Here is a 20242-nt window from a genome sequence, read left to right on the forward strand (position 1 = left end):
GTTGAGACTGATAAGCCGCATCATGTTCGTCGGCTGAACAATTCATTCTACGGACTCAAACAAGCCCCACAAGCGTGGTTCACTTTGTTCCACTCTTTCATCATTTATGTTGGTTTCCACAACTACAAATCTGATCCCTCTCTCTTCACTTGCCATCTTGGATCTGATGTCGCCTACCTTCTTCTGTATGTAGATGAAATAATCCTTACTGCCTCCACCCCTATCTTTCTCAAATCAATCATCTCCTCACTTAACCATGAATTTTCTATGACTGGCCTCGGTCCTCTCAACTATTTCCTTAGCATTTATGTCCACCGCACCAATCACAGGGTTTCTCTTTCCCAGAAGAAATATGCCATTGAAATTCTGGACCATGCTAACATGAAGCAATGCAATCCTTGCGCTACTCCGTTAGAGCCCCAACCCAAACTCCTAGCCAACTGATGAGCAATCCCACTATTTACCGAAGTTTGGCTGGAGCTCTTCAGTACTGGACATTCACGTGCCTGGACATTACACACGCCGTTCAACATGTTTACTTGCATATGCACGATCCTCATGAACAACATTTCCAATTGTTGAAGCACATAATCCAGTATATCAAAGGTATGATAAGCTACGGTCTATAGCAGCACTAATCATCTTCCCATGATCTCATCATCTATACTGACACGGATTGGGCTGACTGCCCCGATACAAGCCGTTTAACCTCCGGATACTGCGTATTCCTCAGTGACAATCTCATATCTTGGTCATCAAAGTGACAACACACCATGTCATGGTCCAGCGCGAAGGCTGAATACCATGGTGTTGTGAACGATGTCATCGAGGCTTGCTGGCTTCGCCAACTGCTCCATGAGCTTCGCTGCCCACTACAGAAAGCCACGGTGGTCTACTGCGACAACATCAGCTCTATTACCTCTCCACCAATCTAGTTTAGCATCAACGCACAAAACATGTCGAGATTGATCTTCATTTCGCTCGTGATCGTGTTGGGCTTGGCGAGGTTCACGTACTGCATGTTCCAACAAATTTGCAGTATGCTGATGTCTTCATGAACAGATTGCTGACTAAAGTCCTCACGGACTTCTGCTCCAGTCTCAACGTGCGCTCCTCTTCCGGTTGACACTGCGGGAGGCTATTGGATAAACACTATCCTAGCCTACTTGCTACTGTTGCCATCTGGCAACAGAAGCCTAACCGAGCACCCGATACTCTTGTAGTTTGTTGTATAGGCTAACAAACCCTGTACCAATCCTTGTACTCGGTGTATAATTATCGCTAGTAATCATCAATGAGAATCACTCCGAAAATTCTCTCAAAGCTACCTTTCTCACAGCGAATAATTGCTGGATATTGGAAATACGAAGGGATTTTTTTCTGTAGTCAATAGATTGCGTAATATCAATACCCATAATATATTTTGGGTACATGCTATAGATCTTGTAGCGATCTATTACCATATCAGAAATAAGAGGTTATCGTTTACTGGTAAATTGCCACAATATACTCACTTTGATTGATACTAGTTGTCATGTTGTGTCACATAAATAGCATTCTTTCTGATTTTCGTATGGTTCTTCAAGACCTTTGAATTGGTTTATTCAATAATAACATGCAATATATTAGTGAGAATCCTTTCTATTTTGGGCTCAACACATACATTTTGCAAGCATGAGAATCTACTGATTCCTTCAATTCTCCTTGCACTGATGATAAAACCTCGTCCTGCAAACAAACGAGATTGCAGACTCAAAAGAAGACCAAGAAAAACTGCAATATGCAACAGAGAGTAAATATGTAATGGTAGAACTTGTATATGATCCGACAAAATGCTTACTGTCCAAAGATCATGAGCACCAGCGACAGTTGATGAATTAAAACCAATGCTGCTCCAGGTAGCAGTGATGGATGCTTCAGAAGACCCTCTGTTCCATAAAACCACAGCAACTCTACCTCCACTTAGTGGACCGGCCCATACCTAAGCAAAATGTCAGGGAGTATATATAAACAAGTCTTGCATATGACCATAATCCAAAGGCACCAAGCACAGCTTTTGCTTTTCTTGTATATAGTTGTACTTACTTCTTGGTCTCCATCTTGTTGCACTTTGTGCCCTTGTACCCCAAGCTCATCTGCTCACGAATCATTTAAGCTTAGTATCATATCTTCTCTAATTTTGAGAAACAAAGGAATGATCAGTGCGTTTGCTTGACCTTGGTTAACTGCAATGACATTTTGATTGCTGAGGATGTCCTTGGTTTCTTTGCTCATGGAGCGGATGTCGCAGCCAATCAATAGAGGTGCCTGCATCACGTCAGCGCAGCACCATTGTTATGTGCAGAATTACTGTTCGCACACGTGAATAGCAACCACGTTACTGTAGCATAAGATAGGGAGGTTATGATAGATTAGTTAGTGTATCTATTCGTACGTTATGATTCGAATGGATCTGTTTATAGATAAGTTTGGTAGGAATTATATTAGAAGTCAGATTGAATTAGAACTGATAAATTTAGTAGAAAATAAATTAAGAGTTGGAATTGAATTAGGATTGTAATTTCTCCTCTCTATATAAAGGGGTAGCTGGCATATCCTTGTAATCAAGTAAAAGAAGAATTAATCTAAGTCTCTCAAATCTATACTCTAAACCCTCCCTGGCAACCAACACGGCCTGACTATCCTCCTGACAGATGTTTATCCTCTAATGATCTTAGGATCATAATAATCATGGTGTGGCAAAATGCAAATGAATATAGTGTACACAGTTTGTTTAATGCTTCTGTTCTGATGGTTTCATCTCTGATATTATGCACAGAAGAATGCAACTCATTACCTTCATTAGAGCCCATATGCTAAAATGGGAGCGGTACTCCTCTGTTGTCATTCCCCCGTTTCCGACTTCAAGCATGTCTGGGTCTGAAAGCAGAAACATCAGCTCATTCAACATTCAGGAGAAAGCATGCTCCAAGTTTTCACTGGGCTGAAGGACTAACCATTCCATCCACCAGGCCTTGCATATGATGCCCACTTGTTGTTGTTGTCGGCGATGCCCGTCATGCTAAAACATTACAGGGCAACAAGGTGCATCAGGCATTGATAAGACAATCTTTTGCTATGCATGTTCATGCTTCCAAGTGCCAAATTTGGCCTTGTGTGTCAGGTAAGTGACAAGAAGTTCCTTGTAAACTTAAACAAAATCTGGCATATTTTGTCGGGACAGTTGTAGCTCGTCAAGGTGTAAACTTTACCTTGCCCAATTATCCTGGATGTCACCAGTTGTTCTCCAACTGTTTCCTACACCACTTGCCCATTTTGCTGGGTCATCCACACCCCTACACAACGAATTTTTCAAAACAGAACAATTGAGTTCAAAGTTCAAACAAAAAAATTGATCAGAAAAGGAAAAAAAAAGAACAACAGTTACCATTCACAAAGGGAGAAGAAAATACTCCTCCCAGAATTCAGAAGCGCTTTGCTCATCGTGTTATATCTGCATGTTGTCGTGAGCCAGTTCAGTTTCTCAAAATAGCATGAAAAGGAGGAACTGTTAAAAGCTACCGATTGCTGATGGAGTGTTGGGCACCTTGGCTGCGGGCTGATTCCCTGGTTGTTGCAGTTGTCATACTTCAAATAGTCAACTCCCTTCCAATTAAAGACAATTAGAATTCAGTTGAAGCAGGAAAGAAAGCCATTGTTTTCACACGTTTAAATTTTTTGATCTAATTGACACAATAAAGCTACCCAAGCTGCGAATGTTTTTGCGTCTTGCTCTTCATATCCAAGCGAACCGGGCATCAACTTGCTGCAAGTTCGCGACCTGAAAGGAGATAGCTGTGATTCAAGAGATAAACAACAACTTGAAGCATGAAATCTGTTGAACTGAATTGTATGATTTTTTGTCATTCTGTTTCTATTTCTGCCAGCCATGTTTTTCCAAGCGTTTTTTTTTTCCATGCAACTCTGCGGTTTCTCTTTTGCCAATTATGCGTACCCAGCATCACCATAGATTCCGAGCTTGAGCCCTTTTCCATGCACATAGTCTGCCAGGGCCGTTATTCCTGATGGGAATGTTGTTGGATTTGGAACTAGATGACCCTGTAAAATAAAGAAAGCTGTTCATTTTACCGATGGAACAGAGTATATCCATTTCAGCAATGTCATGTTGATCTTGCTGGTTTTACTTTGCTGAGCATCAAAATTGAATTTTTAAATTTTATTTTGCTACACTCTATTCTACATATATATTTCTATATCAACATTTACTCACCTGAGAGTCCCTGTCATTGGCTGCCCAACAATCATCTGCAGTTTTACATATGTTCTTTTGTCACTTTTTACAACTGAGCAGCAGCCAAAAGAAAAGGAGGGAAAATATCAAGAGACTACCTATGTTGATATAGTCATAACCAAGCTTTGCAAGGCCAGTACCCACCATAGCATCAGCTGCAGAAGCAAATCATGGTTTTTGCAGCATTTCATGGGCACAACTGCAACTGATTCTGAGGCAAGAGTGTAGCCTTACCGATTTGTCGAATCATCTCTTCGTTTATTTTGCAGCCGAAGTGATTCCAACTATTCCACCTGAGTTTGGCACATAGTCAGTAAAGAGATGCGCTAGATAATTTTTTTTAAAAAAAAAAATCAGCACTTCTATGTCTACAGTGGTGCTATGGTACTTGGAGCTGAAACTGAGTAATTCACAAAGCATATTCCGACCAGACACATATTAACAGAGCTGTTGGACAGTCACCCATGAGAATGTGATTTGGAGAGACTGAGACTACAAGAGACCATCGTTTGTGTGATTTATCATTCATAAATGTATGCAAAGTTTTTATGTTTTGCAACAACACTGCAAAAGAAATAGACCTTAGGAAGTATCGGAGGGGGAAGAACCTAGAATAGGCCACTTTTTTGGATTGTCCAAAATTCAGGTTTGCTATGATAAAACATTGGGCAGGCAGAAGATTATTCCTACACAATGTGGTACTCTTTTTGGACGGCTTCCATGCAAATTGAGTGAAATCATGAATACAGAAAATGGGGAGAAAACAGGAAAATCGAGATGAAAAACCAAATCTCATCACCAAAGGCCACACGCATGTCCATGGAAAAAACAAAGGCTAAAGGATCCCTTACCCCATCTGGGGAGTCCGGCCAAGGCCATTCTCCAGAGCGGCTCTCCTCGCCACCGCTGCCGGTGACCTCGCCGGACGGATCGCCAATGCCGACATCGACAGCAAGAGGAAGAAGAAAGCGCAGAAGAGTGCCTTGGTTGCCATGACAAATATGTGCGCAGGTAGGTGACTCGGTGCTGCAAGTGATGTGGTCTTCTGTATCTCCTAGGTCGTTATTTATAGCAATTGGCCAGCATCGAGGCAAGGGTCTTTTCACGGGCTTAGGATCTCACGGAGGCCGGCGCAGGCGATATATACCTTGGTTTCGGATACACCGATGCAAGCTCCATTGTTTCGGTTTGAGTAGTGTATAAATTCATTGTTATTAAAATCTTTGTGTGCCTAAATAATAATCATAACCATATAAACATTTATTACTGCTAGACGTAACTCTATCGCTAGTACAGACATAGTTATCTCTAACACTTACTAGCGTTGCAAGTGCTAAAGCTAGAAGACAGAAGCATTAGCTGTGGCATTTTGTTGTCAAAGTATTGTAACAGCCCAAATTCAGAAGTCATAAAATGAATTTATTAATCGACATAACGAAAGTTGGGAATGTGAGAAAAAGAAAGAAACAGATAAGGAAAAGAATAAAACAAAGGATAGAATAAAGGAAACCCAGAAATCCTTTTTTGGTCGAAAACCTCACCTCTCAGCACGTTCCACCTTTCCTCCCGGCCCGATTCCCTTTTCTTTCCTGGACTCGGCTCATTCTCTCCCTCAGACCCTCCCCCTTCTCTCCGCCCGGGCCAGCTTGTTCTTCCCTGGGCTGAACCCATTTCACCTCCCATCTCCCTTCTTTCAGCCCAATCTCTCCGAGGCCCACCCGCCTTCTCTCTCTTGGGCCACTCTCTTGCCGCATGGACCAAAGCCGCCCCGCGATTATATATATATATATATATATATATATATATATATATATATATATATATATATATATATATATGACACCTATTCTATACTCCTAGGAGTATGTACTCCCACATGCAATATACCAACTAAACAAACACTTTATACTCTTTTATCATTTTTAGTATACTCTAATACTAATTCTAAGATACTCCAATATGAGTTGTATGAAAAAAAATTCAATGTTAACCTTTCATTTTTGCTATATACTCTTTTTATATATAAAAGAAGTATATACGCAAATTAAGATAAAAATTATGGAATTTCATAAAAATTTTCGTGGGATTTGTATTGTAGTATCTTATAATTACTAATGAAGTATATTTAAAGTGATAAAGAAGTATAACACATGTGTAAAAGTGGTATATGAGAGGTGGGAGTACATACACCCAGGAGTACATACTAGTTTTCCTATATATATATATATATATATATATATATTAGTAGGAATAGGCTACCGTCGCCAGTGCAACAGGCGAGAACAAGATATCATCCGATGAACAGGCGAGACTTTGTGGGCCCCGGCTCAGAAAAGATCTCACCCGTTCAGCGGGCGAGAACTTCATGTCGCCCACTAAATGAGCAAGATCTCCATGGATGCGACACTGGGTGGGCCCACCTAGAAGGGCTCGTCCGTTCAGTGGGCGAGATCTTCTAGGTATAAAGAAGCATCGACGCACCCCTGCCGACGTCAGCCTACCATTTGCACCACACCTAGCCGAGAGAGGGAGGAGAGGAAGAGAGGGAGAGGGAGGGGAGGAGAGGAGAGCGAGAGGAGGGGAGGGGAGGAAGAAATTTGGGATGAAACCTTACTAAAATAAAGATAAAGAGGTATGTTAGTATTTTTTTTATAAACCCAGTAGGATAGTCATTATTGGTAGATTTTGACATAGGTTAGAGGTTATACCTAGTTTTTTTACAAACCCGGTAAGATAGCCACTAGACGTATGTTAGGATATAGATTTAAGTTTAGAATTAGAGTAGACATAGTATAGCAACTAGATCCTGTTTGTAGATTTTTTTGGGGGGGGGGGGGGATGGTTGATGTAGCGATATGGGAATATTTTGTTACAGTATAGAATACATGTTGTATTTGATGTAGCAATTTGGGAATATTTTGTTACAGTATAGAATACATGTTGTATTTGATGTAGCGATTTGGGAATATTTTGTGCAGTATAGAATACATGTTGTGTTTGATGTAGCGATATGAGAATATTTTGTCGCAGTATAGAATACATATTTCTTGAAAATGAGAGCTTGCATGATCAAGCAATCCTGCAATCAATAATGCACCTATAATCCTGCATGCATCTCCATTATTGCAGGCTGGTGAATCGATATGATCGAGTTGTGCTTTCACTGAAATATAGCAATATTGCATGCATACATCTTCATTATTGCAGGCCGGTGGATCGATATGATCGAGCTGTGCTTTCACCATGTGCTGCTACACTCAACACGTGAGGAAGTTGGCTGACAAACAAGACACGCAATATGCTGAATACAGGGCATCTAGGTATATTTGGCACACGATATGCCGAATACGCTTAAGGTTCCACGTATTTGGCACACCGTGTACCGAATACTATTTGTCATATATGTTTACGGCACACCGGTGCTGAAAACTTGATTTTGATACACCATATGCCGAATACACTTACTATATTTGTAAATATATCATATTATCTATTTTTGTAAATATGGTCCGATATGTTATGTATGTTTGGATTTTTGCCCCTCTATGCAACCTATGCGACAGTGCCTCAAGTGGAAGTAGACACGCGTGAGCCCACAAATTCCTAGCTTTTTTCCTCTCATGTACATCTCTCCCTCTCGGACCGGTTCAAAAAATTCTCTACCTCCTTATGTATTGATGACTCACGGTTATACCAACATTCAATGATCATGTATCACTCAAAGTGTCTGCGGCGTTAGTAGTGTTGTGGTGAGTAATCGAAGCATTATCATAGAGGTCTGTTATGACTTCTCAAGAGGCTAATGACGTGTTTAAGCAATGATGAGATCAAGAGATGACATGACATGACGAGGTCGAAGATCTATTTACTCAAAAACTTTGAGCTCACACATTCAAAATTTAGACTCAAGGAACAAAAACTTCAATTTAGATACTAATACCCTAATAGAGAGAGGTAGAAGAACAAGAACAAGGTGTGTTTGGATAGCTAAGGTGGGTAACAAACTTCCTGCACCCCCTTGCTTCCTTGCTATCGATTGTGGTGGGTGGTGTTGACCGGCCGTCGTGAGTGAAAACATGCATAACACATTGCTCATGCTCTCCGTTGCATAGTCTTAGACACGGTAGAGTGGTGTCTAGGGACGTAGAGGCAATATGCTGAAGTGGTGGCACTTCAACTGTAGAAATAGAAAGAGGATCCGGAGGAATAGGAAAGAAGAGCTGGGCTTTGTATTTGTGCTCTAGCTTATTTTGTGTTGATGCTTGTCGCCACAGCGGTGGATGTTTTCATCGTAATGGCAGCAGAACTATTTTCTCGCATGTTCCGGAAAAGAAAAAGAAAGAAATTAGGAGCGATGGAGGCAATGGCACAGGGCACCATGTCATCATCATCATCACAGCTAAAAGATGAAACCACGGATGATGCAGACAGTACGGCAGCCAAACCCAAACCACATCAGCTCCGCGCCGCGCTTATAAAATCCGTTTCAAGTCCGTCAATTTCCCTTTTTGCCCTCTTTCCCTTTTTCTCCCTCTCTCCTCTCTCTCTCTCTCCCCCCGAATCGAAGCGCCCGATACTAGCAACACTGTTAGCTCGCCCTCGACCCCTCGGCCTCCTCCAAATCTCGCGGGATTCCGCCGCCTACCCGCGCGATTCCGCCCCCCCGCCTCCCGCACAGGTGAGCGCGCGCGGATCCTGCGACGCCCGCGCGGCGGTTTCCGCCCAGCAGCTCCGCCTGCGGCGCGGCCGCAGGAGCTGACCCTTGTTTTTTTGGGCGGTTTCAAGTCCGGCCGGTGCTCGCGCTCGCGACGGCGTCAGTGGTGGTTGGCGACGGCGTCCGCGCGGTCCGCCATGGACTACAGGCCCTCCGACAGCAGCGGTGAGTGCAGGGGAGCTCGGCTCCGCCTTCTGGTCCTAGCTAGGGTTTGGGATTCTAGGGTTTTTCTTCCTCGAGCTGCTTGCTCGCCGCTGCGGATTGCTTGGGGATGAGCCTGGGGGGTGCGACGCCACGTCCTTAGTGTGTTCGGTAGTTGCCTGACGGGAGAAAGGCTTTGGGGTTAGGGTTTTCGTGAACCCGCCAGTTTTTTTGGGAGAAAGAGTGAACATTTGTGGGGATGCGTTATTACGGTGAATTCTTGCTCAGGAATTTTGCTTCATTTGAGTGAATTGGGGGGGGGGGGGGGTTGTAACCATTTCTCGTGGTATTTGTTTGACGGGTTGGATTTTCTTAGGTTCTGCCTTGGTTGTATTAGCACGAATCGTTATGGAGAACGGTATGGGTTCTTCCTAGCCTGGTTACCTTTGTTTGCGCGTTACTGAATTGAGCATCTCATGGTGAAAAATTGGTATTGGAGCTTCTTTGGAGCATGACTCTGGAATTTTACATGAAAATCTGCTCTTGTCTGCAGCTGATATGTTGGTGAAATGCCAATTCCTTTCAAATTATGTTCCCGATGATTCTTTTTGATGGAAACTGAGTTTTTTGGTCTTTGATTCAATAAGGATATTCTGCTTTAGAATTTAAAATGTGGAAAATATCATCTTTGAGGTGCCATTGATTAGTTATCTTTTGATAATTTACTTAGAGCCTGAATGATGCTGTATAGTATCAGTATTGTCCCTTGTTGTTTGTAATAACTTAATGGAGGGTCAGAAATGTGATGTGCCAAGAGTTGGGACTCAACCTTTAGCTGAACTTTTGAACTGGATGGAGTGCTCACTGCGATCTCATTTTCAGATAGCTAGCGTAATAGAGGGATGACAAATAACTTAGTGAAGTACCTGAGGTTGCCAATCTAGTAATTCATGGTGTCTGCGTGTGATGTTATTGATTGCTCTAAATTGTGCGAATTATTTTTTGGCATTCTCGCTGCTATTCTTTATTTCACTGTATCCGGTGTACAAGAGTTTAAGGTTTCTGGCTAGGAATACCAAATGGATTTTAGCAGTGATATCTAATATGCTTAGAATAGTTCATTTTTTAAGGAGATTTTGCCTTCTAACCTTTCTCAAATTATTTGGTTTATGTAAGTATTTGTATGTGCCGGCCAACTGGATTTTGACTACTGAGTGTTGTTTGCTCAGGCTTCTTAGACTACTGCTTTTTTTTTTTTAACAATACAGATTTGGCCTATCGGTAGTTGCTAACTGTAGCCAGAATGTGGGCTGAACTGTGATGTTAAAAAGTATACAGGCTTTCAGTTTTTTAAAAAGTTTTTTTGTAGGTCTTGGGAATTGTAGTAGTTGCACCCTTTTGCAATCTTTGAGTTGGTTGTGAGACCTCTGACTTCTCTATTGGTCTAATTGCTCGCTGCAAGTCTCATTTCTCAGATGTTGCACTAGCCGTGAATAAATTCTTTACTTTTGTCAAAACTGTATTATAATTTACATTTGTTTCTGGAAACTGACAATCTGTGATATGGTTTGCTGATTTGGTGTAGAGGTATAGTACAGTATGATTCATAATACAGATGTCCCTCTTGTTTTTTGGAAGTTGTGAAATATGTCAATTTTTATTCCTCTGAGAGTAGTTGGTGATGCTTATCCCTTATAGGGTTTGGATGAAGTTGCAGATTTATTCCATTCAGTTCCATTTTATTTAATTTCTTGGGATGTTATAGATTAGCTTCTCCCTGCTGAAAGGAGTATGAAAATAAATGCATGGGTTGCATATGCTATTCTGCTCACAGAATAGAGGACTGGAAATTGCTAAATTTCCTATCATGTGGGATTGTTGGTACACTTTTACTGTCTCATATGAGTAATGATAAAAGTTGCCTTTGAGAACTGATAAAATATGCTTGTTATTAACTACGTAACTATAATTTCTGTAATCATCAAAGTATCTTTGTCTTGTTTTCAAGAACACTGTGATGTGTGAACTATTTCTGGAAACTATAATTTCTGTAATCATCAAATATATTAATAATTCTGTTTTAATGTTGATATCATTAGTAAATGCTGGCTCCTTTATGTTGGTTGCAGGAACTGATGATGATCTTCCACCACCATATCCGAATAATAGGGGTATGAGAGGCAGTGGTCGTGTCAGTGGTAATGGAAGAGCTATTGTTCCTGCCAATTCATATGCTAGGGCACCGACAGATATGGAAACACAAATTCATCAGCTTGAGCAGGAAGCATATTCTTCAGTTCTTCGTGCATTTAAAGCCCAATCTGATGCCATTACATGGGTTGGGATCATTAAACTATTTAGTGTTCATTTGATGTCTGATAATTTTAGATGTTATTTCTCAAAGTTTACCTGAGATCAACTTTACCATTTTCAGGAGAAGGAAGGTCTCATAACCGAACTTAGAAAGGAGCTAAGGGTATCTGACAAAGCACACAGGGAGCTATTAAACAGGGTTAACAACGATGATATTATCCGCAGCATAAGGTAACATATGAATGGTCTTTTGTGCTAGTAATGGTAATTTACCGTGTTTTTTGGCATTCTGAATTTCTGCCTTTCTTGGCATTCAAGGGAATGGAGATCTACCGGAGGGCTTCAGGCAACCTTGTCCAATAATCCTCAGCCGATACATGACCCTGTGCCCAGTCCTACCACCTCTGCTCGTAAGAGGCAAAAGACGTCTCAATCTGTTCCTGCTTTACCTGCACCGTCCCCTGCAATGCATTCACAACAACTAGCTGCACCAACACAACCATCATCTTCGACAGTTAGAAAAGGAGTTCCACCAGGCCCTAAAGGCAAGAAAACAAAACCAGTAAGTGGGTACTTCCAATTCCTTAAAGGAATCTTTTTTTTTTTGTTTATATCTCTGACAGAAGTTCATGCACATTCAGGGCCATAAGATACCTGGTGGCTCTGCAGTCAAGTCCATGCCATCTTCAGCAGGTCCTAGCGGAAGAGGACCACATATGAATAGAAATTTTCCTGGTGGTCCTCCTGCTGAACTTTCTCAAGCACAGAGTGTCGATCCATTAATTGGTCGTAAAGTCATGAGTCGGTGGCCTGAAGATAATAGTTTCTATGAAGCAGTTATATCTGATTATAGTGCGGAAACGGTGTGTTTTTTTTATCTCATCAGATGACAGCTACTTTTAATTAAAGCCTCCAGCTTTTTCTTAGGGATTTCGTTGCAGGGTCTTTATGCGCTGGTTTATGACATGAATACTGCAAACGAGACCTGGGAATGGGTTGATCTCAAAGAGGTACACGATCTTTCTCTTTTAATGCAAACATTCTGGTCACTTGACAATTTCATATTTTGCTTTTCTGGTACTCTTTTGATTTGTTAATGTGACATGGGATGAGCAAGATGTAGAATAAAATTATTTGATTTGGCTGGATTAGCTTTCAGAAAAAAAAAACTTTTTAGATGTTAGCTTGCCTCACGCGTTTTGAACGTGAACTAAGACAAATTATAGTGTGAGAAGATATTTGCCAACTTGACCATATCATGCACAACCATATCCTGTGTCAGCAGTGCCATGTGCTGATGGCATAGATAATGGAATCTATTAAGAGAAGTACACAAGCTAGATAGTAGAATATAAGTTAATGTAAGCATATTCTTAGGCTATGTTTAATTTGGTGAGTGGCAAGGGTTGCCAAGTTTCCGTTTAACAAATTTTGCTAATTTTATATGGTCGGTGTTTAGATTGCAGCTAAGATTTCATCCAGATTAACATATTTTTAGTTGAATTGTAGTCAAACATTTCGATTAAAGTTTCTCGCATCAGCATTGCCTGCGATAGATTCTTGATGGCTAAATGTCTAAACCGTTAGCACAGGTCTGTGAATCTGAAGAGAGCTGGTTGTTATTCCAGTAATTTTATTGGTATGCCTGGTGCAAATTATTAAACATTGAAGATATTGGGTAGTACTTGAAAAGTAGTTTGGATCGGTAGTGATTGCTATATTCAGTTTCATCTAATTCCATATATTTTAAAGTGTAATAAGATACATCAACTCTGCATCTGAGGATTGTTGGATAATAAACATAAGCTTATAACACGAATTAATAGAAGCCATTTGTTGCTCAACATAATTATATAAAAAAATTAAGCAGATACATTTCATTTTACTAGCGAACATATTGATCTGTCCCATGGATATTACTACTTCCATATGATTCCCAGTTTGTATCTTGCTCGTGCTCTCAGTATATGAATGTTTGTGCTCAGTGGCATTTAGTGCTGTCCACAACCTTCTGTTTGATTGAATGGCACTGAAAATTGCTTTTTTCCTCTTGAGTACAGATGGGACCTGAAGATATAAGATGGCAAGAGGACGAGTCTGGGATAGACCCTGTGACATATCTGCGAAGCCGAGGTGCTCCAAATAGTGGGGGTAGGAAATCAACAAGCCGTGGTGGGCCCATGCCAGGTCCAGGGAGAGGAAGAGGATTTCAAAAGAATTTATCCAAGCTGCCTCCCCAAAATGGTGTTGGGAAGAGAAGTTCCGATGACATTGATATCCTTCATACTGAGAGCCTCATAAAAGAGGTTAGTTAATAACTCTCCTAGTGTTTATGATTATAAAAACTACTGACCTTGTGCATTGTTTTTTTTACTAAATCTGTCGACTGCTCACGTAGGTGGAGAAAGTTTTTAACGTTAACAATCCTGATCCACTGGAAGTGGAGAAGGCAAAGAAAGCACTGAAGGTATATGCCAGAACGTGCAAATTATCACATCAGTAAGCTTTCATTTTGCCTAACTGTCAATGCTTGCAGGAGCAAGAACAGTCGCTGATTGATGCAATAGCAAGGCTTGCTGAGGCATCAGATGGTGAAAGCGGTAAATACTGATCCATTTGCTCCTTGACTATAAATATATGGAAAACATTTATGGCGTGTTTGGATCGTGACCCCAACAGGCCAAGCCAAATTTTGGCTTTGCCCGTGAATTTGGCCTCCGTTTGGGTCATGCCAAATTTTTTTTGGCCGGCCCAGCTACAGACAGCGGGGAACACGGGCAGGGCTCCCGAGCAAAACAGCCGCCTAGCATTTGACTTGGCCACTGGCTGAGGTGGCAGCTGCCCACTGGCTGCACGCATTTCAAAAGCTTTGGATTAACAAATTTTAAATCACAATATCTCCTAAACCATGTATCTGACTTTTAATCTGTTTGCACCGTTGCATTCCTTGTAATTAATTCTACAAATCAAGACCCATGTTGACTATATTTTGGTGCAAAAAAAAATTAGTTACATGTGTATCTCATATGTTATACTCACAGCTTTTAGAAATTTTGGCATGGCTGCAATCCAAACAGCCTTAATTGTCACTGCCCTAACTTTGACTTAGTCACGAACCAAACAATATTTTTTCCTACCAAATTTTGGCATTGCCTTAATTTGTCCATGGCCAAAATTTGGCTTGGCCTGTTGGGGCTGGGAACCAAATACGCCCTTACTCCTAAACACACCCTTATTCCTATTTCCAGTTTAGGGTGGTTACCCCAAACAAGAGATGTTCCAGATGCTGGATGTACACCATTTGTTCTACATATTATATATTATGCCGTATTTCCACTGGAGGGTGTTAGTGTCCTTGTAACACAGTGGACATCTTTTCCGACATTTATTCTGCCATAAAAAAATGTACATGTTAATTGCCAGCCATTTTGCCCTTCTTTGATGTTCTAATGATTACAATTGTTGTTCCATACAAGATAAATTTGGAAGTACATACATGTGCAATAAGCATATGAGGTCTTCATGATAGCACCATGTGGCCTAAGTTTTAAATGTCCCCGAGCTTGCTGTTGCCAAGCGTTTGACGAATCCCTTTCTTTTGGTGGGTACAGATGGGCACAATCGTGGGCGAAGGAATGCGCTGTATGCTCAGGCAAACTACAACGATTCCATGCCTGTTGATGGTGATCAGGCTGATGCCATGTAGACATTGCTGGAACATGTATACAGAACATAAGAGAACTGTCTGTTGTAAAATTCAGTGCTAATATTTATTCCAGATTTAGGTCGATGTAGGTCAAGTACTTTTGTGTTCGAAGATTTTTTTTTTTTGGTAGAATTGCAATGCAGCATGCTGACATGTAAAGTTCTAGATGTGTACTAAGTTTTTTTTGTCCCGTATGATCTCATCTCCTCAATGCGCAAAAGGAAATAGCACACGATTTGCAAGCATCCTAGTGCACACGAACACATGAATATCAACTGACTGAACGATTGGTGTTGTTCGCACTATAGTACTACCGATGCAGTGAAGTTTGTATTATTGCAACTTACTGCAGCTATGGGATTTGGTTATTTACACCAAACTACTGGAAAACAGAATAATCTCCCTTTCCAAAATCACATATTGTTCCTAAAGTAGCTTTGATTGCAGTTACTTAACAGTGTAGAAAATGTTAAGTTGGAAAGTTATAAAATACTTCAAGAGGGTTCTACTTTTATGTAAACGAGCATCGATCGTACTGACATCTAGAGATAACAAAAGCGAGATTCCAACATACTCCTATTATACTTCCTTTCAATTCACAAAAACATGATGAAGCAAACTAATTATGCTGACGTCTCAAATTCGAAACAACTGGGCATTCCAAACAGGCAAATGTACACATTGGCGTGTCTAATACTGAATGCACAGATTGTACCAGTTAGCTGTCGCTCAAACTGTGAGTAAAAAACAACAGAGAAAATATTCAATACGCAGAATGGTAGAGTAAAGTGCAGATAAATAGCAGAATACCTTAGAATGTAATCATGACAAACAGTGGAGATTACAGCCACATCACCAGTGATCACACCATGTGAAGCCTGAATTGTGCTCGGCTTACAGGCGGACTCCACATTGGGGTAGTAGAATGCTATGACCAACTGCAAGCAAAAGCGATAGTTTGTTAAGCCTTTCAGCAAACTACTATCTAGCAGCCACTTTTGACAAGAATCACAAGATTCTACAATTTTCTTGTCTTTGTTTGCCTAGATGCAAAGGAAAATTCTCCAACCACAAGTTCAAAATGAATTCATATAATAAAATAATGCCTCAACAAACTGAAAGGCCAATAAGATATTTATGTGCAATTTTTTACCCGTAAATGTAAAGTATCACAGGAGATGCATGCATTCTGTTACAGGTTACTGCATAAGGTTCAATTGCTATTCTCTACCACAAATCATAAGAATTAAATAGATTAGGATGATTTACTTCAAGATCTGTGCCATCATGAATTATAGTTAGCTGCTGTATTAAGCAAAAACAGGGCCAATTTATGCTCACATGCTTCCTGCAGTTAGCAGCTACTGCCAGCTTGGGTCTAACGAACCAATGCCAAATTTTGGGTCTCGTGGTGAAAAAGAGGAAGATATCTTGGCCAAGATGAACATAAGTCCGCACTCTATTCAAATCAACAAGATGGCAGATGGTACGACATGTGACCACCATAACTTCTGTAGAGTTTGTACATTTTTCAGGTTCCTATGTTCTAATCAACCAGCTAAACTTGAAGAAAAAACTTCCACAAGATGGTAACATATACACAAGAAGGGAAAAAGGTGGTAGCTTGTGATTATGCATAGAACCAAAAAAAACATGTTTCCACAATACACTGGTTATCGATCTCCTAAATGTATACAAATTTAGTGGAAATGGACATATTTTGTGCAAGACTGCATTGAAGAGGCCATATTTTACTGAAACTACCACCACCATTCTGAGGCCACTAAATTTATGCAAGGCGTCAGAGACTAAGTTGGTAGAACAAACACTGCACAACGAAAATATCATTGCATTATTAATCATGCTAAATTGAACTTTGAACTATCATTACTTCCAACCATGCTAAATACCATATAAAACAAGAGAGGAACCAAAGTTCTATAACAGACGAAAGGAAACCATGCAAGGAACCTCATTTGAACAAGAAAAAGCTGTATGATTAAGATGTGATGAAACTTCTTCATAAGTATGAATGGCGAAATAGATCGCAATCTACAACTCCGAATTAGGTAGCTCCTCGCGAAATATAAGGTGGCTAGGTATCTCATCACAACAGCCAAAAATTACTTCAAACTGGAAAGAAGTATTTAGTATCAGATATTTCATGAGGTGGGAACAGGAACAAGAATTACCTGAAGCAATTCTGCTCAACATACCAGCGGCCTCTCCACCAAAAACCTATCCAAGTAAGTTGAGCAAGAAAGTTGCATTCGAAAGGAAAACTCACTCTAAAAATAATCTCCAAATTTGTGAAATTTGGACCAGACTAATCATCGAAACAAAATAGCCTTATGGACTGGGCCTAATAGAAGCCACCAAAACATGTTCCTTTACACAAAGTAGTGAAAGCCTATCGCACAAATCTATTGAGTTTCTTTCCCATGAAAGAACTGGATGGATAGAAATGAACGAAGGTTCCTATATGAGAGGTGGAAAGAAAACAATCTCCAATGCGCGAAAGTAAAACAAAATCAAAATCTCTCTTATTTCACATGCTGGCATATATTTATTAATCCTATGAGGAAAAAAAGGGAACATACAGACAAATTTTCAGACAGTAACTAAAAAGTAAATGATCAAAAGGACTGCATAGTCAAATATTTCCTATCTCCCTCATCTATACCGAACGCCTGAAATTTTTTTACATGGACAAGCTGATTTTTCTCATCTCAGAAATGCATTGAAGACTCGAAGTGCCAGGATCCTACGAAACCAATTCCAGCCAATCTGCTGATGAAAAATTCCATCTGAATAACTAACCCAGGACCACACATGTTAGTTCATTGTTGAAATGGGCACTGAAATCTTCAAAGGATCCACCCAATCCAATGTCCCTTAAAGGGAAAATGTAGCCATCAGGAAAAAAAAAATCCATCAAAAGATACCACAAAAATTTCTAGAAAGAAAACATCTAAATCAATAGGAACTTAGGAAGCAGTAAGAGAGTTCGATACATGAAAGCAGCAGCTACCTAATCCCAAACCAAATCTGAAATCCCACAAAGAATACCCAAATCAGAATAGAGATAGCATCCTCAGAAAATAAGTTGCCCACCTGAAAGAATCCATCCACAATCCAAAACCATGTTCAAAGATCAATCATGAAACCTTCCCGGTTCTCTGAGAAATAAGCCCGAATGTCTGAGAAATAAGCAAGGATGATCAATCCATGAGCACATCGATTCAACGTGACAACAGGAAAACGTGTTCCAAAGGCAAATCGAATCGAATCAAAATAGGCCGAAAGAAGCTTAAGATAAGAATCAGGAGGGCACCCACCATACGCCAAGAACCCATGTAACTAACACCATACCGCCGCCTTTAAAATTGCTGAGGAGATACGCAAACAGGGACGCGAAGAACAGAATCCCTTCAAGAAAGCGAATCTGCAAGACGAGTGAACGGGCTGCCCGTGTCAAGAAACCAGACAAAAAACTAATGCTGCAACGGTTCCAGCGGCTGTTTGGTTTGATAACAAATTTGCCCTACCAAACCTTATCAAAGTTTGTCGAAAATTATCAAATTTTGATCACCTATGAGTTTGCCAAACTTTGGCAAGGAAATGTTATAATTCCAATGGAGGAAAGAATCTTACCAAACTTTGGTAACAAACCAAATGCTTGCTAAAATTGGTCCATGTTATCAATTATATTTTTTAACTCCAGAATTGGCATAGAACAAAAAAGCCCCCTGATTTTGTAAGATCTTTTCTCTACGCCATCTGCAAATTCTTGTACCTGCAGACTGCAACCCGGTGGAACTGAGGTGAAAAAAGCAGACTTGAGGAGAAAGAAGTTGATTATTTTTCGGAAAAGCATAATGTCACCTGAGTGTTTCTTCCCCCTTTGGCCACAGGATTTGTGTCACGATTTTGTGCTCAGAGGCTTCGACGAGGTTAGGGTTTGGGTTGGTCGTTAGAGTTTGGGGGTGAGGGCTCACCGGAGTCAAGTGGACAGAGGATTGCCACTAGCCGGCGTGGCGAATGACGGCTAGCGGGTAGGGTCGCGGCGGGGGCAACGACGACGATGGGGGTGGACGAGGAGGCAACGTCGGGCGGGAGGAAGAAGAAATCGTGTGGCCATTGGATCCTCCGATTGAATGGCTGAAAATTCAAACGTCAGACACCTGAGACCCAATAGATAGATCCTTAGTTTTACAAGTTGATGATTCCTCTCTTTCAGTGGGAACAATTAGACAACCATGGGCGAAGGAATACGTCGTATGATGTTGACCAGCATCAGAGCATGATGATGCTATTTGCTGTTAACGGAGAAGTCGATGTCATATAAACATTGCTGGAACATGTATACAGAATTCATGATCTGCTAGTTGGAAGGGTGTTTGTTTAGGTAAGCGATTCCAGTTTCTGTTCCCTTTTTAAGGGTTGTGTTAATGTGCTTCCATTTGAACAGATATACTTGCGAGGAGGCAGGCAACTTGGGGGCCCTCGCGTCACCCCCTGGGTGACTCAGGGCAACACAGCTTCGTCGCCCCTGGCTCTGACGGCACGAGTGGTGCGGCCGCCGTCGTCATTGCTAGCTGACGGTGCCAAACGGCTTTGTCGTGGTCCCCTCCCTCCCTTTCCTCCCCTCTTCTTCTCTTCTTTGGTTCTGTTGGCCTGCCCGTCGTTATCCAGGGCGAGGCGTAGTTGGCCGCCCCTTGATGTTGGCCGGATCCACACGCCTCTGTTGAGTTCCGCGAGTTGGGCATGTGACGGCTTGTCTTCTCGCTTCCGGTGGCATCCGCGTGTTGGCACTGGCGAGCAGCCGGGATCTAAGTGACGTCGCTGAGATCCTCACGATAGCATACGAGCATGTGTTGCTGGGGGTCATCGACGTCGTGCGCACGCTCTGGTTCGTAGCGCGCGTGATAGTTAGATCCGTGATGCAACACGTTGGGGGTGCAGTGCGGTGGTTGGATCCGTTCCATTGATGGCTCGATGTGGCGCGGTAGTTCGGCATCGCAAAGGCTAGATCCGCATGCCTGACAATGAATTTGCTCGACTACGTCTGGATCCA

The 20242-nt window shown here is 41.3% G+C and overlaps 2 protein-coding genes and 1 long non-coding RNA gene across 4 annotated transcripts; 1 reads left to right on the forward strand and 2 right to left on the reverse strand.

Moving 5' to 3' along the window:
• Window positions 1–1641: 1641 nt before the first annotated feature.
• Window positions 1642–5237, reverse strand: LOC133901507 (alpha-galactosidase-like). The gene is made up of 15 exons (XM_062342858.1): window positions 5143–5237; window positions 4526–4584; window positions 4390–4446; window positions 4271–4305; window positions 3995–4098; window positions 3745–3820; window positions 3587–3645; window positions 3428–3493; window positions 3252–3335; window positions 2997–3061; window positions 2837–2919; window positions 2217–2307; window positions 2086–2135; window positions 1841–1981; window positions 1642–1728 (listed from the first exon to the last, which is right to left on the reverse strand). The coding sequence occupies exons 1-15, from the start codon at window positions 5235–5237 to the stop codon at window positions 1642–1644; spliced, it is 1152 nt and encodes a 383-aa protein (XP_062198842.1).
• A 3566-nt stretch (window positions 5238–8803) lies between these two features.
• On the forward strand, window positions 8804–15410 carry LOC133901327 (protein EMSY-LIKE 3-like). Its single transcript, XM_062342654.1, has 10 exons — window positions 8804–9170; window positions 11276–11484; window positions 11581–11690; window positions 11778–12021; window positions 12101–12322; window positions 12401–12469; window positions 13520–13765; window positions 13858–13926; window positions 13996–14059; window positions 15071–15410. The coding sequence occupies exons 1-10, from the start codon at window positions 9143–9145 to the stop codon at window positions 15163–15165; spliced, it is 1356 nt and encodes a 451-aa protein (XP_062198638.1). The 5' UTR covers window positions 8804–9142; the 3' UTR covers window positions 15166–15410.
• On the reverse strand, window positions 14266–19366 carry LOC133901328 (uncharacterized). Of its 2 annotated transcripts, XR_009906702.1 has the most exons (6): window positions 19051–19366; window positions 18820–18968; window positions 17358–18610; window positions 15976–16103; window positions 14956–15171; window positions 14266–14849 (listed from the first exon to the last, which is right to left on the reverse strand). It is a non-coding gene; the product is annotated as an uncharacterized LOC133901328 (long non-coding RNA). The 2 variants fall into 2 exon arrangements; XR_009906703.1 differs by lacking the exon at window positions 14266–14849 and having other exon boundaries at window positions 15028–15171; window positions 18820–18961.
• Window positions 19367–20242: the final 876 nt, after the last annotated feature.

The sequence above is a fragment of the Phragmites australis genome, chromosome 20 (assembly GCF_958298935.1).
Source record: "Phragmites australis chromosome 20, lpPhrAust1.1, whole genome shotgun sequence".
Taxonomy (NCBI): Eukaryota; Viridiplantae; Streptophyta; class Magnoliopsida; order Poales; family Poaceae; genus Phragmites; species Phragmites australis.